At 37.1% G+C, this 15,077-nt stretch overlaps 1 protein-coding gene and 1 long non-coding RNA gene across 3 annotated transcripts in view; one reads left to right on the plus strand and one right to left on the minus strand.

Annotated features, from left to right (window-relative positions):
- Positions 1–492: 492 nt before the first annotated feature.
- LOC149034123 (uncharacterized) lies at positions 493–13,538 on the minus strand. 2 transcript variants are annotated; one of them, XM_089193462.1, is made up of 7 exons: positions 13,438–13,538; positions 10,396–10,441; positions 8,441–8,497; positions 5,483–5,630; positions 4,822–4,940; positions 3,657–3,862; positions 493–631 (listed from the first exon to the last, which is right to left on the minus strand). In XM_089193462.1, exons 3-7 carry the CDS (start codon positions 8,495–8,497, stop codon positions 628–630), a joined length of 534 nt encoding a protein of 177 aa, XP_089049588.1. In that variant the 5' UTR covers positions 10,396–10,441; positions 13,438–13,538; the 3' UTR covers positions 493–627. The 2 variants fall into 2 exon arrangements, with proteins under 2 accessions (XP_089049588.1, XP_089049587.1); XM_089193461.1 differs by lacking the exon at positions 13,438–13,538 and adding an exon at positions 12,059–12,217.
- LOC149034124 (uncharacterized) overlaps positions 3,110–15,077 on the plus strand; it is a 45,085-nt gene continuing 33,117 nt past the window's right edge. Inside the window, exon 1 of the long non-coding RNA XR_016182832.1 lies at positions 3,110–3,244. This is a non-coding gene — a long non-coding RNA (uncharacterized LOC149034124). The remainder of the gene's footprint in view (positions 3,245–15,077) is intronic.

Genomic DNA, 15,077 nt, shown 5'->3' on the forward strand with positions numbered 1-15,077 from the left:
GGACGCATCCAAACCAGTCGCTAGACACATTAATCTCCCTAATCATTTTAAACAGCATATGGCAGTTTGCGGCCTTTCCTTGCATCTAGACAGTTCGGAAAGCCGCAAAACACTAGAACAAAAATTTATCTTCCAAATCGGCACCCTTAATCCCCACGGAATCAACGAGCGCTTTTCATTCCACTAATTTCTTCCTGTTTTCTCGTCACCATATTCCCACCAATGGCGTAGCTCCGCTTTCTGCATATAAACCCACACACAACCCACAATTCCTCCAATCGCTCTGACGAAGGGCTAACGCTCGAAACGTCAGCTTTTTTATCCATTGCGGTGGCTAATTTACGTTTTCAACTCAGTTGTTAACACTAAATTACCCGTCATTGCATTAGGCGCCTGGATTTTAAAGTTATAACATTTTTTTTTATCTTCCGTCTCAAGATTCTATTTCCGTCCGTGGAAATGTATTCGTAACTCGAAAAGTCTCGCTCTTCAATTTGTCTTGGTTGCATTTATCATACACTTTATCACTTCCTTCCAATGATCCCAAACTTACTCCGCGGATGTACTTAGTGTCCAATGAGTGTCGAGCACGTCTTTCTATCCAGGAGTAAAGATTGAATGCTACATTCAACTGCAAAAGTTCGGAAAGCAGAGTATTAATCAACAAAGTGGAAAGCCACCTTAAATTATTAACAAAAAACCGTATACGACCAATTAGCACGTTACCCCCCCAAAACACAGAAAAAAGGGATAATTCAATCTCAAAACAATTGTGGGATACCTTATCGACTTAAATAAATCGCAATGTAAGAAAAAAATTAAGATTTACGCCCTTTGAAATATGTCGTGACGAACGATGACCACTTGGTCGATTGCATCTAAGAGAACGGTAAACAAACTCTTTAAAAGGAAAAAAACATTTCATCGGATATGTGCGAGTTTTTGGTTGTATTTACAAGTTTCTGTAGAGGCAGGCGCACAAGCGGCCGGTTGTTATTATATTCGAGTGATGCCGCAAATTCTCAGTATACTAGAATGGATGCTAGTGATGTTGCTAGTTGTTAGAGTATCGGAATGGGGGAGGAAATTAAATCCATATTGAGGTATCGGCGGTATCCAATCCATGACTGACAAAATTTTGTGTTGCATTCATGTGCATCATTCGCTAAAGATGCAATTGCGCCTTCCTTCCTCCAACCGAGATAAAATCATATGCTTTCACGAACCATGTAATCAGTTCATGCGGAAAAGTGCGGAGGCTTTCTTTGCAGTCGACCGAAAACAGAAGACAAACCATAGAAGAGAAAATAGCTTTCCATTGGATATACGCATTTTAGTTGTTATGGTCATATTGCATCGTCATGCATGCTGCAGAGCTGACTGATTTAAGTTAAGTTATCAGGAATCATAATATTTGCAAACAGCACTATATTGTTGGCTTCATGTTTTGGTGCTTAAGAAATCAGAAAACCATTAGCAAAAAATCAAGATTCACAATAATGTAATAAAAAAAACAAAGAAATGAAGAGGATCCAACAAGAAGTTATCAGTCACCTTAAATCATCACCAAAAACTCGTGTTCGATGAGTGTTTGCGTTACTTTCAAATGGGTAGCCAACAGATAGAATTCAATCACAAATATATATTTAAAAAAACTTCAACAACTTATAAAAGTCACTCCATAAATAAAAAAAAAACTATAAGCAAGTATGTCCTTTGAATTACTTAATTCCAAGCAGAAATTGGGAACTTGACTGGAGAAGACAAATAATTTGTTATGGCTCATCTATTTGAGCTAGCTAGTAAGTCAATGACTCACAAAATTATCTAAGGATATCACAGGAAATTAAAGGGGATTTCATAAATTGTCTCGACCCAAAACTATAAAATTGGCCGTTTAAAACTGGCCTTGAGTGGATGACCGACCCTGTATAGCTATTTAGCTCTTCACTATGTGTATAATACAATGTTACAAATGTACTTTCCTACAGATACGACAGAAGCTGAAGCAAAACGAAGACTTAGAGGAAGGGAAGGGATTTACAAGATAGGCCGGTTTGTGCTTGAGTGATGATGAGGGTTTGTAATTACGGTAATTAAATTAGTAGTTAGAGGCTATATTTGGAGTGTTTTTAACTTAATGATATAGAAGAAAAATTTGTTTTTATGCATAACTTCAGGCGAGTTTTAAAAATCTTATTTCTATAAGTGATTAGCATTTCTGTCAGTAATTAACAAGTCATGTGTTTAAAAGTTTTGGATCTGTCTCAGCCTGATCAACTGTGCACCTACTCCTCCCCTAACCCAACATTGACCCTAATTTGTTATAAGTTGACTGTTGTTGGGTTGGGAACGAGTAGGTGCAGAGTTGCTCAGATACTGACATCAATACAAGGTTTTTCCCTGAGTGTTTTTTCCTCTTTTTACATGGTGAAGTCAGTTTTAACTTCTAAAATAGCGACTTTGATGGCCAAGCTGGTTCTGAGGGTATCAGCATTAAACGACTGGAGCTAAGCTTTCACGCTCGACCAAATCTAGATATGTTGTGTTTGGATTTTATTTTGTGGACAAGTATGAAGGGAACGTGCACTTAAAAGTGTTCGTAGTATGTGGTTACCTATGTCTGAGAAAGTGTTGTAAATGATTCAAAGAAGGACATTGTAATTACCGAACGTGCGAATGTATTTTATCATGGCAGAGGAAATGTCCCAAGTTTTTGAGACATTAAGAGGTTTGTCACTCTCATACCTGCAAAAACTTCCTAAACCAGTGTTTCCATTAGAAAGAACATTCATGCGTAGGTGTCTTTTATTTCGATTTTAAAAATCTACAAAGCAATTAAATGACTCGAAAAACATTATCTTCAAGCTAAAAGCACTTTTATTCATTCTAAGTTTTGTATAGTAATGGGAATTTGTGTTCTCTGTATTCCAAGAAGCAACTTTAATTTAGAAAAATATTTTATGAAGCCTTGAAAATGTTGTTTTCAACTCATCATTATCGGACCCAAGGTTATAACAGCAATTTACAATGAGAAAAAGTTGGATCATTATATGTTAACTGCAATTCGAATAAATCTAAATAAACCTCAAGTTTAGATTGGACCTCAGTCCGTATCTCTTAGATACTAGTTGGGCGTCATTACAGTGTTAGCGAGGATATCACATGTTGAAAGCGAGGGAATCATTGTTCCATGTAAGGGGAACCTGATCACACGTAGTTTAATTGAAATTAATAAAATAAGGCTGATCGAAGGATGAGACAATAAGCGATGGATTGGCTATTACGACACTGGCTGTCTTATACAATGGTCAGATGTAACAATTCCAATTACACTGTATACGATGTGACGTGATGCGATAAGAGTGCATTATGCAGTCATAATAACAGATTGAGAATGACGTTTAATTAGCTTTTAGAACTAGATCTCCCTTACGAATATTTGCGTGTCTAATTGATGACGCAATGATGTGATAAAAAAAGAATCTTAATTTAAAAAAAGCCTAACGACTAAATCTAATAAAAGCAAGATAACATGAGCTGCTCAACCCGTGGCTCTTGATCAAATTGAATGTCAGATTCCTCTATCTGTTACGCAAGGTATGTCTCTATGTCTTACTTGGAAATATAACGAGGAAGAAAGAGCAATGACTCACTAGTTGTCTTTTGAAATTACTTTTTCAGCGAGGAAAAGAATCTTAGGACTCGGATTGGTATCAACACTTTCCATCAGAGTTGTGACGCCCTTGCGGTTGCATCCCACGTAGAGATCGGTGCCATAAAGCTTGAGCATCGTGAAGGCCCCGTGGTATTTGGGCTCAAATACCACGCTCTTGCCCTCGTAATCACTCGAATTTGTTCCCTTGCAAATTGAAAATAGCGTTGAATCAGAAGTTGCTTCGCTGAACATTCAGCTCATCATAATCAATTGATAAGTTTAACACGCGCGATTTAATGTTGCACGCGCGCATTCCGTTTGAAACTATATTTTAACCAAAATTGGTAGCAATTTCGCAATCTGATCGGTCAATCTGCCGCTGTCGATTACGCTACAGACAAAGCTTCCTCGCGATAGCGTTAATGTATCACGCAACGGTCACGCACTACAATATTCATTTTAATTGACGTCTTTGACGTCAATATCAATCGACAGTATTTTAGCGCGGAATCCGAAGGTCTGAGGTTCGATTCTTCATGGGGACTCAGAATTTTTTTTTCGTTCTACACTCGTGGCAAGACGAAAAACATCTTTCTCTATTTCTTTAAAACCTACCATCTCTTCTGTATGACGCTATCGACATTACTGATCCTAGCAGTATGCAGGACGCGTGTCATATGAACTTCGTAATAGGCCTCGCTTACCGTAGAGTCTCTGTGGCTGTTTGGTAAAACAAGGGAGCACGGAATCCGAAGGTCTGGGGTTCGATTCCTCAGAGGTCAATATGTTACAGACTCACTCGGCTGCGCCACGTAAGTCCACAACATTTTGACCTCTGTCATGACGAATATTGTTGGCGATAAGAGTACAGACCACAGAAAAACACTGTCAATTTATGAAATCGCAGCAATTGTCGCAATGCTTGACACGTAAAGACGTGACTAAAAGACGCGTCATCTGGTTGTGCAGAGACAACCAAGCTGTCTAGTTATTGTAGTTGCTAACCAGTTGTTTGCCACAACGTATGTCTCGATACGTCAATTAGAGAGGCAATAAAGAAGTACATCATCAGTTTTTTTAGGTTTTGTTGACGTTAATCTTCCGTTTATTTTGTTTTATGAACAAATGAATTAATAAACGCTAGATTAAAAGTAGTTCCTTACTACGGTAGTGATTGATTCTCCTTTTCCACTTCCTTTCATTGCGTATTTCTTGTCGAATAGGAAGGCATAACAAGGTGGGTCGTTTGTCCCTTGTGTTTTATCCCTAGTAGTCGCATAAGCTATGATCACAATGGAAGAAAACGAAAATTTTAAAGTCAAAGCCTATGTGTGAAAAATTCGGTCTGACTTTTAACCTAGCTTGATGGAAGTTTGTCACCAAATGCGCATAACCCCAAATTTGAACCCTCAGGCCTCAACGAAGATTCAAGTAATATAATTGTTAAACGAGAACAGAAAAATAAATCAACTTATGGTATTGGAACTACTAACGATTAAGAGAAAAAAAATGAAAGGAGGCACCCATAGAGTGCATCTATACTTAGTTATATCGTGGAGCGAGAACGACACGTTGCTAACCCATTGCGATATGTTATTGGGTTCAAACGACATATACACTGTACAAACAGTTATGCGCGATCTAATTAGAGGGGCCCGACGTTTCATCGCGAAAGTCAAAAGCATACCTGATTGCACTCTTATGGCACTTATTAGGGTAAAACTTAACCAGATTCTTTGTACAGTTTTTAACAATCATTTTACAACAAATGTTTTCGTGCATGTTAAAGGTACATGATGCAGGATAACATAAAAGTCTACTTACTATTTTGATGATCACTATTTTGATCTCTTCCGTCGCAACTCACTTTGCCATCTTTGGGATTCCTCTTCATAATACCATCTCCTTCCTGGCTAAACCAGCTCCACAGTTGATAAGTGGTGCCTTTATAAATTACCTTGAGCTCTGCGCTCTGCAAAGGTCACATGAACATCTCATTGTAGCATGACGATCTCTCGAAGTCTTAACTTGATCTCCATCGAAAAGTATGAGCTGGTTATGTATAGTAGTTATGTATGTGGAGTAGCAAGTAGTAGTCTTCTTCTCGTTTAGCTGTTTATCGTAAGTGTCCTGAAACTCTTAGGGCAACTGACTCATTTGCAAGTTCCCCGTCTAAACCTTTTATAGTTAGCCTCCTAAAATAAATTAAGTTCGCCCCCACCTCTACAGGCGCAACCAAAAGATTTCAACCCATTTCTTAGGGAAAAAACGCGTTCCTTCTCGATCGAAATCATGATGAATTTCAATCCAAATGCAATGTTCTTTTTTCTGAGTCAAACGCTTGATCACGGAAACACCCTACATTGCTGTGAAACTCTCTACTTCAAACGAGTGCCAGAGTTAAAACAAAAGATTAAAACATAGAAAGAGACCAAATAAAACAACCAAAAAATAAACGCTCAACCGTCAGCACTCCACTGACTCCCCTCCGAAGAAAAAGGGAAACAAAACAAGACAAAACAGACCAAACAAACAAACAAACCAAAAAAACGGAAAAAATTGTTGAAAAGAGGGAAATCAATGTATTTGAACCTAGGCCGAAACTAGATTTTGTGAGTCTGGAGAGTACGAGGGAAAATGCGAGAGTAGAGGGAGGAGTCCTGATTTTAACATAAACGCAAATTAACTCTTAGGAGCAAAACACTGTTTCATTCGATCTTTGCACACTAATTTGCTTCTCAATGATTGTTTTAAAGCCCCTGGTAAATTCTGACTCGCTATACTTTTATCTTATGAGGTGACTACAAACAGGAAGCTCTCTGTACTCACATGAATGTGTTACGCAAGAAAATACGTGAAAAACTATGTATGTTTAACTGTTAAATTGAGAGACATAATTTTCACTCTTATTTTATCATCCATATGTAAGCTTCATATGAATGTCAAAGGCGCTGAAAAAACCTTCGAAAAGCACGAGAGAAATATTGTCACATGCCTTACAACTAGTTCTGAATCCTAGATGCAAGAAAACTTCCACTGAAAATATTAAATTGGGACCGTCTAAACCTTTTATAGTTCGCCTCCTGAAATATAACTTCGCCCTCACCTCTACAGGCTCAACCCAGAACATGTCAACTTATTTCTTAAGGGAAAAACGTATTCCTTCTCTTTCGAAATCATGATGAATTTCAATCCAAATGCAATGTTCTTTTTTCTGAGTCAAACGCTTGATGACGGAAACATCCTTCATCGCTGTGAACGCTCTACTTCAAATGAGTGACATGATCAATACAAAAGATGAAACAACAACAAAAATAAACCTGTGCTGAAAGTGTTGCAGAAAAAGGACTGAACTACCCAAATAACGAATTTTTTGGGATTAAAATTTCCATGAATGTTGCTTTGAATACATGTAAAAAAAAAGCCATTATCGAGATTTACTTTTCTAAGTGCATATGCCATGAGAAAATTTGGCAATGAGTGAATTAAACAGAGTTTGAATGTAAAATCTGAAATGTTTTAACCTGCAGTGGTCAATGAAAAGCTTTTAAGTCATTCCTGCCATCAGTTTAAGCATCATGAACTATTTGCAAAACCAGGCGAATGTTCTGATCGAGTTCTGGGATTTCAACATTTTATTTAGCAATTGAAAAGGAATAAGCAAAGGATTCAGATACTTAAGCGGATAAAATGCACCTAATTTACAAAACCTCTTCATATTTTATGATCAATAACCACTTAAATATGATCTTTCTGGTATTATCATTTTTCTTTACTGAGTCATCTCCTTTTAGCTGGCTGACAATTTCATAAGTTCCTTTTTTTATTAAACTGGACCCAAAAAAATTATAATAAAGCAAAAAACAATGAAAGAAATTAGCTTGCACAATAAAGATCTCAATGTACAATTCAGCGGTCTTTCTTCTTTTAAATAGTAAATTTCACAATTTTCAACTGAACGTGATAATTCATTGATGTTTGCGAAAGAATCGATCAAGAAATTCCAGAAAACGTATTCCTTTTTGACAGGATGTGAGTTTCTTCGTTTCGTTGTACGTCACATGGATATTAAGCATATCAGACATCCTTTCATTCCAAAAAATTCAGAGACATAAGTCTTAAGATTTCTATTTTAAATTTCTTTCACCTTCCATCCTTTCCTTCTTTTTCTTGTAAGAGGTTGTCCTTCCTATCTCCCTCGACAACTCAAAAGACAAAGCCAAAGGGCCGTTGAGTGTTCGTGCCCTCTTCCCCCCCCCCTTTTTTTATCGCATTAGGTAAAACACGGCATGGAGGTCGAAATGAAAATCTGGTGTGTACCCTCTGTTTGACTTAGTGTGACCCCTCATTTGGAGAATCCTGGCTACTGTAGCCAAACTAAATAATGCCAAGAGTAATATTATTCCCGATACTCACAATTTCAATATTAAAATGAATGATAATAACAAATGAAATATTTGAAACTAATGCCCTTCTTGAAGCAATCTAATATTCTTCAGTTCGCTCTGACGAGGGGTAAACGCTCTAAACGTCAGTTTCAGTGTGACCAATTTACATCATCAACTGAGCTGATTAAACCAAATTATCTTGTAACACCCCCGCAAATCAAAAAAGTTTAAGATTCCAAAAAAGCACAGATTAAACAAACATACAAATGAAACAAGCAAGGAACACTAGCAGAAAAATGAGCAAGTCGAGTCTGTTTCCATCGATGCGGAATGCAAAATGCTGCAGATACTGGAATAAATCGAGCCTCGCAAGAAAAGAATTAAGAACACAAACCTCTGTGCGGTTCCCGTCAGAATTGCTGTCAGGACTGCTCCAGCAACAACAGCTCATCTATCACAGATACCAACCATTAGAATGGTTCCTTCCTACATCTTAATAAGCTTACTCTCAATTATCGTGTATACATGATCGGGCTGTAGATAACACCATGAAACCGCAAATGAGTAAGATTGCCCTTAGTTGGTGTTTTATTCCTTTATTTAACATAATACATTCACAGTTTTCTTTTGACGTTGATTTTATTCGAGTGCTTTCTTTGCCAATCACATGAATAACTGAGAAAAAAAAATTTAACCATTAAATGTGCAAATCCAGCCGTTGGTATTCTTTGCACCTGGTTTTTAACGCCAACACTCTGTAACGCAAATCCAAGTTGGGTTAGAAATGAATGCATCCTTAGTATTATTGCCTTTGAACGCTAAATACTGTCACCCTCATAATTTAAGACGATTATTAATCAGCATCCGCGGTTGGACTCACGGACATTTATTTAAAGGTGCGTGAGTTAATTTTTCCAAGAAATCGAGCACTAAAAAATTTAACGAAAGGCCACATAAAATTTCGTAATGACGAGCATCTTTCGGTCCAGATAAATGGTAAAATCTGTGAGTGAAGCTCTGCCGGTGTTCTCCAAAGCAAGAATAAGAATACTACTAGTTGGAGAGTCTTTTGAAGGTCTTTCTCACTTTTGCATTTATTATGAATAGTGCACAAAACATTGAAAAGTCGGGACGTTTTGAAGAAAACCACGCTGGGACTCGCCATTTGCTTGGTTAAGTCGCTCTAAAAGCCATCACATTAGAGAGGCAATGGTTTCGAATGATGTTGAAAATAATTTAAGCATCTGAATGGGGGAGGAAAAGGAAATCCTCTTTAAGGTATTAGCGGTATCCCATCTTACGCTTGCAAAATTTTGTTTAACGCCTTCTTTCCTTAAACGCAGATACAGTCATATGCATTCACCATATAATCAGTTTATGAGGGCAAATTGGGAGGCGATCGTTTGCAGTCGAACTGGAAGAGTAGAAGAATCATTAAAAAAGAAATAAGCTTTCCATTGGATTAACGAGTTTTCGTTATTATTTGTTCATTTATCTTTGCCTGAATGTAGCAAAGCGTAATGAAACAAAAGATAAATGGTTTCTTGAATTCCCGAGCACGAGTGCATTTGTCGGCAGCGTGTTTTAAGTGCCGGCGTGAGATTATGGGAAAGAAGTGTGATATGTAAACTAGCAAGTATATATTCGCTGAACAGTAAACAAGTTTCATTGTGGATTTTTACAAGCGGACAGTTAAATTTTGTTCTTTTTTATTTTTTGGTTGGAATCCTGTAATCCATTTCCTCGTAACGATTTTTAGTTGTGCTTTCCTGATGATTGACAGTCATTATAAGTGGTTTTGTTTATTCAACTTACTTTGGCCGCGTCGAACGTATAGAGTTTGTTTAATTTTTTGGTGTCTAAACAGTGTAAACAGTTGTTTTTGTCTTGTGATTAGTTGGTTGGTTCAATAAATGGGCTAAGAATTGTCTGCTTATCCCGCACCGCATTTCTGGTTGTCAGTTTTTTGGGTGCGGGGAATTCAAGAATGTTAAGTTGCATCTTCAAGAATGTTACAGTGTCTTCTGATTTAATTCAGGTAGCTCTAATCTATCAGGAATTGTTTGATTTACAAAGGTCTCCACAATTTTAACTCTTTGGCTTTTAAAATCAAACAACTACTAGAAAAAACTCAAGACTCCCAACGAAACAAAGTTTTGTAGTGGTACTATTCAGGAAAAAAATATTTAAATTTCATTTTTGTATTGATAATTGGATGAAGGCCACTTGAAACCAGGTTGGGACTAACAAGTAAATCAATCTCTGAAAATATACAGAACGACTAGCAAAGGAAGTTGTTAAAAAGTAAATTTTAGTGTATGTAATAGAATAGTTCAACTTTCTACTTACCTTGAAGTTTACCAAATTGTTGTTCTCGCAGATACGCGGACACAGGCTGAAGCATAAAAAAATATATCCATTAGATGACGAGCCTCCCCCTTTTCTAAAGCTAGCATTTATTGGAAATAAGGTTGCATTAACAAGTGGAGTGAGAACAGGACACGAGGGGGATGGGAAAGGGTTATTAGGATAGGCTTTTATAAGTAACTGGTATCTCTTTAAAAGCCGACATACTTTTCTAAAGATTCGGACTTCTTAAGGCAATTGTATTTGAAGTCGTTTGTCGGAATGTGAATGCCTCCTGATGAGAGATTTTTTAATCCTATTCCTGTCCCTTATTAGTACATCTTTCAATAGTTATATATAAATGTTCGACTGTAAATTTTACAGGCTTTTCTTAGTCACTTGTATCTCTTTCTAAAAATATCACAGCCATCATGTTTGTCTAAAGATGAGGACTAGATAAGGCAATTGTATTCGTATTGTTTCGTCGGAATGTGAATGCCTCCCGGTAATACCACGTTTGTCACTGATTAGCATATCTAATTGATAGATTTGTGATAACAACCACAACAGGACAATCAACTTGCTTAACTGTCAAATAATACGTTTGAAGTATTATATTTTTTTTCGATTGAAGCGTCGGAGTGATAAATTTCGTTCCAAGTTTTAAACAGTTTTTGGTTTCAACTAAAATAAAAAGCTAAAGAAGAGGCGAGAGGAGCATCATGACAATTTATACTGTTTTTAATCGTTTTCGACCTCCAAAAGTTGATGCCGGTTAAGATAACGAAACCTGCTCCGACATGTTCGCTTAACGATGCGTTCTGAGAGTTTATGCATGTCTTCTGGCGCTTTTTGATGCTATTTCAATCGCTTAATGAAACATTCGGTCTGTATATAATGATAATGTGTGCAATTAGTTTTCTTTATTAGATTTGGTCTTTCTTTTGCGTTTATCATGAATAGTGCACACAACATTGACAAGTCGGGAAGTTACGATAAAAGCCCCGCTAGGACGCGTAATTTGCAAGGTTATATCGGCGTGTCATTTTAAAAGCGGTCACATTAGAGTGGGAATGGCTTCGAATGATGTTGAAAATAATTTAAGTATTACCATGGGGGAGAAAAATTGAATACACTTTAAGGTATGAGCGGTATCCCAACTGAGGTTTGTAAAAGTTTGTAGAATGCCTTCCTTATTTTAGCTCAGATATTATCATATGTATTCATAAACCATGTAATCACTTTATGTGGACAAATGCAGAAATGGTCAAACAAGAACAGAAGACGAACCGTCAAAAGAAATATCTTTCCACCGGATATGTGAGTATTCGTCGTTATCGTTTCATTGAATCTTTAAGAATGCTCGAAAACTTTCTGACTTGAGTCAAGTAACTCTAATCTATCAAGAATCGTTGTATTTGCAAACGGCGGAAGAAGATTTAAATTTAAACGAGGTGGGAACTAACGAGTAGATCAGTCCCCGGAAACATTTTAAAAGAAAAGCAACGGAAGTTTTTATAACGTTAATGTCACAAATTTGGTCATCCCAAAACTGTGATATTCGTCATTTGAAATTAGCTATCGACGGCCACTAAAGCGATCCGGTATAGCTTCAGTTCTCCCAGCTCAAAGCGAAAATAATACAATGATTTAACGCTGTACTTACCTTGAAGTTTACGTACTTGTTGTTCTCGCTGACACGACACAGACCGAGGTGAAATAAAGTTTATCAGTCATATGACTAGCCTCTCCTTTTTCTTTTGTCTTAATATTGCACTTATTGGATCTATCGTTGCATAAACAAGTGGTGTGAGAGCCAGGTCGCCTGGGGAAAGGGAAAGGGTTACTAGGATAGGCCGTTTTTAGTAACTTGAACAAAAACTGCCATAATCAAGAATGTGATCTTGGGTTTGTGAATGCCCCCCTGGCGTCTGTGTTTTTAATCTTACTCCTGTCATTGATTAGAACCCCTTTCAGTAGTTACCAAAGTCACGACATTAAAGGTTTTGCTCTTCAGTCTTTTTTCGTTTTCTTTTTATTACATGTGTAAGTAAGTTTATACTGCATTAGAAATTGGGAAATTGTATTAATAATCACGTTAGGACACTCCAACTTCTTTCTTTTGCAACGTTTCTTTTGAGCCATCCAACAGGAGCACTTTTGGAATGATGCTGAATGCTGTTTGAGACTTGAAAATATTCTACTAAATTCTTGCAATAGCTTATCAATAAGTTGGTGTTTAAGTTTGGACAATTAGCTTAACTAAGCAAGGAGAAGAAAATTGTCAGATATGATGGCTTAGTGAAATGCTTCCTTAAAATGCTATACATACTTTGAAGCTCAATAACTTGTGGTTGTTCATGTAGTTAGAAGAAAAACATTGTATTTGAATTATTATTGAAAGTGAGGCTGCCAAAAATGGCAAATATTTCTATCATGAAAATAAGCTCTTGGCTTTGTTTATCCCCCCTGGTGCTATTTCTATCGTAAAATGATTCATTTTGCCCGTAATTGTTTTTATGACTTAAAAAATTTGCATTCGGTTTGCGATATATTTTGTTATGTATGGCCGTCCACACAGCACTGAAGAGTCTTAATAAATTTGTGATAAGAACCACGGCATGTTCTTGGCTGTTCTTGGCTGTAAGATATTAGGCTTCCACATGAGGGATCAAGCGGTTTTAATTAGGAAGTATGTATGGTAGAATTAACTTTTTTTATCTGGAGCATCGGAGCGATGAATCTTGTTCACAGTTTTGAAACATTTTGAGATCTCAGCCGAAATAAGAGTTGCGAGGAGGATCAGTACGATTTACGATATTCTTTTTGGTCGTTTTCGACCTCCAATAGTTGATGCAGGTTTTGTTTTTCTATGACATCAGGCCCTGGATAACGAAACATGCTCCGACATATCTGTTTAATGATGCATTGCGAGGCTTTTTGGATGCTCTCTGACAATTTTGATGCTATTTTTGTCGCTGAATGATTCATTCGTTCTAGAGTTTTGTAGTTATCATGACTGCAAATATTGTGTGCATTACTCACTGTACATTGACGCTTTCCTTCCTTCAACCCAGATATAATCGTATGAATTCACAAACTGTTAATCACTTTATGCGGACAAATGCAGAGGTGTTCGTTCGCAGTTGAATATCAACGGAAGTGAGGCCAAACAATAACTAATCACCTTCTGCGTTTGGAGTAATGAACATTTGTTTACAATGGTGCTTCAAAGCCGAAGGCATAAATAGAATTATTCGTTAGGCTTCACCGGGCAACATAGTACCAAAAAACCGAACGAAAGACCACTCTTACTATACCAACTTTTCTAGATCCAGCTAGATGGTAGATTTGGTGTTTTGCAAAAGGATTAAGTGAGCCTGATTCTACAAAACACGATTAACGCAAGGCCCAAGATACGGAGAACACTCATCATCACAATTAATATTGTTTTTAATCGTTTTCGACCTCCAAAAGTTGATGCAGGTTGAGATAACGAAACCTGCCCCGACATGTTCGCTTAACGATGCATTCTGAGAGTTTATGCATGTCCTCTGGCGCTTTTTGATGCTATTTCAATCGCTTAATGAAACAATCGGTCTGTATATAATTATAATGTGTGCAATTAGTTTTCTTTATTAGATTTGGTCTTACTTGTTGTTCTCGCAGATACCACGGACTGAGGTGATATAAAGTTCCTCTCCCTTTTCTTTTGTCCTAAGATGGCCCTCATTGGGTTTACCGTTGCATAAACAAGTGGCGTGAGAACCAGGTCGCCTGGGGAGGGGAAAGAATCACCAGGATAGGTCCTTTTTTTAGTAACTAGAACAAAAATTGCTATAATCAAGAATATAATTCTGGGTTTGTGAATGCCCCCTGGCTCCTGTGTTTTTAATCCTATTACTGTCATTGATTAGAACCTCTGTCAGTAGTTACCAAAGTCACGACTTTAAGGGTTTTGCTCTTAATTTTTTCTTTTCGTTCTCGTTTGATTACATGTGTAAGTCTGTGTATACTGCATTGGAAATTGGTAAATTGTATTAGTAATCACGTAAAGACACTCTAGCTCCTTTTTTTGCAACGTTTCGTTTGAGCCGTCCGACAGGAGCGGTGTTGGAATGATGCTGAATTCACTTAGAGAATTAGCTTAACTAAGCAACGAGGAAATATGTCAGATATGGTAGCTTAGTAGAATCCTTCCTTAAAATGCTATACATACTTTGAAGCTCGATAACTTGTGGTTGTTTATGTAGTTAGAAGAAAAACATTGCATTTGAATAATTTTTGAAAGTGATGCTTCCGAAAATGGCAGGTGTTTCTATCATGAAAATGAGCTCTTGGCTTTGTTTATGCCCCGGATATTTTTGATCCTATTTCTATCACGGGATGATTCATTTTGTCCGTAATTGTTTTTTATGACTTGAAAATTTGCTCTTCCATTTGCAACATATTTCGTTTATGTATCACCGTTCACACAGCATGAAAGAGTCTTAATAAATTTGTGATAACAACCACGATGCGTCAAGCCATGTTCTTAGCTGTTAGATATTAGGTTTCCACGCGGGGTCTTAATTAGGAAGTATGTATTGTAGGATTAACTTTTTTTTATCTGGAGCATTGGAACGATGAATCTTGTTCACAATTCTGAAACATTTTGAGATCTCAACTAAAATAACCGGCCAAAG

This window comes from Pocillopora damicornis, chromosome 14 (assembly GCF_964200805.1).
Source record: "Pocillopora damicornis chromosome 14, jaPocDami1.2, whole genome shotgun sequence".
In the NCBI taxonomy this organism is placed as follows: domain Eukaryota; kingdom Metazoa; phylum Cnidaria; class Anthozoa; order Scleractinia; family Pocilloporidae; genus Pocillopora; species Pocillopora damicornis.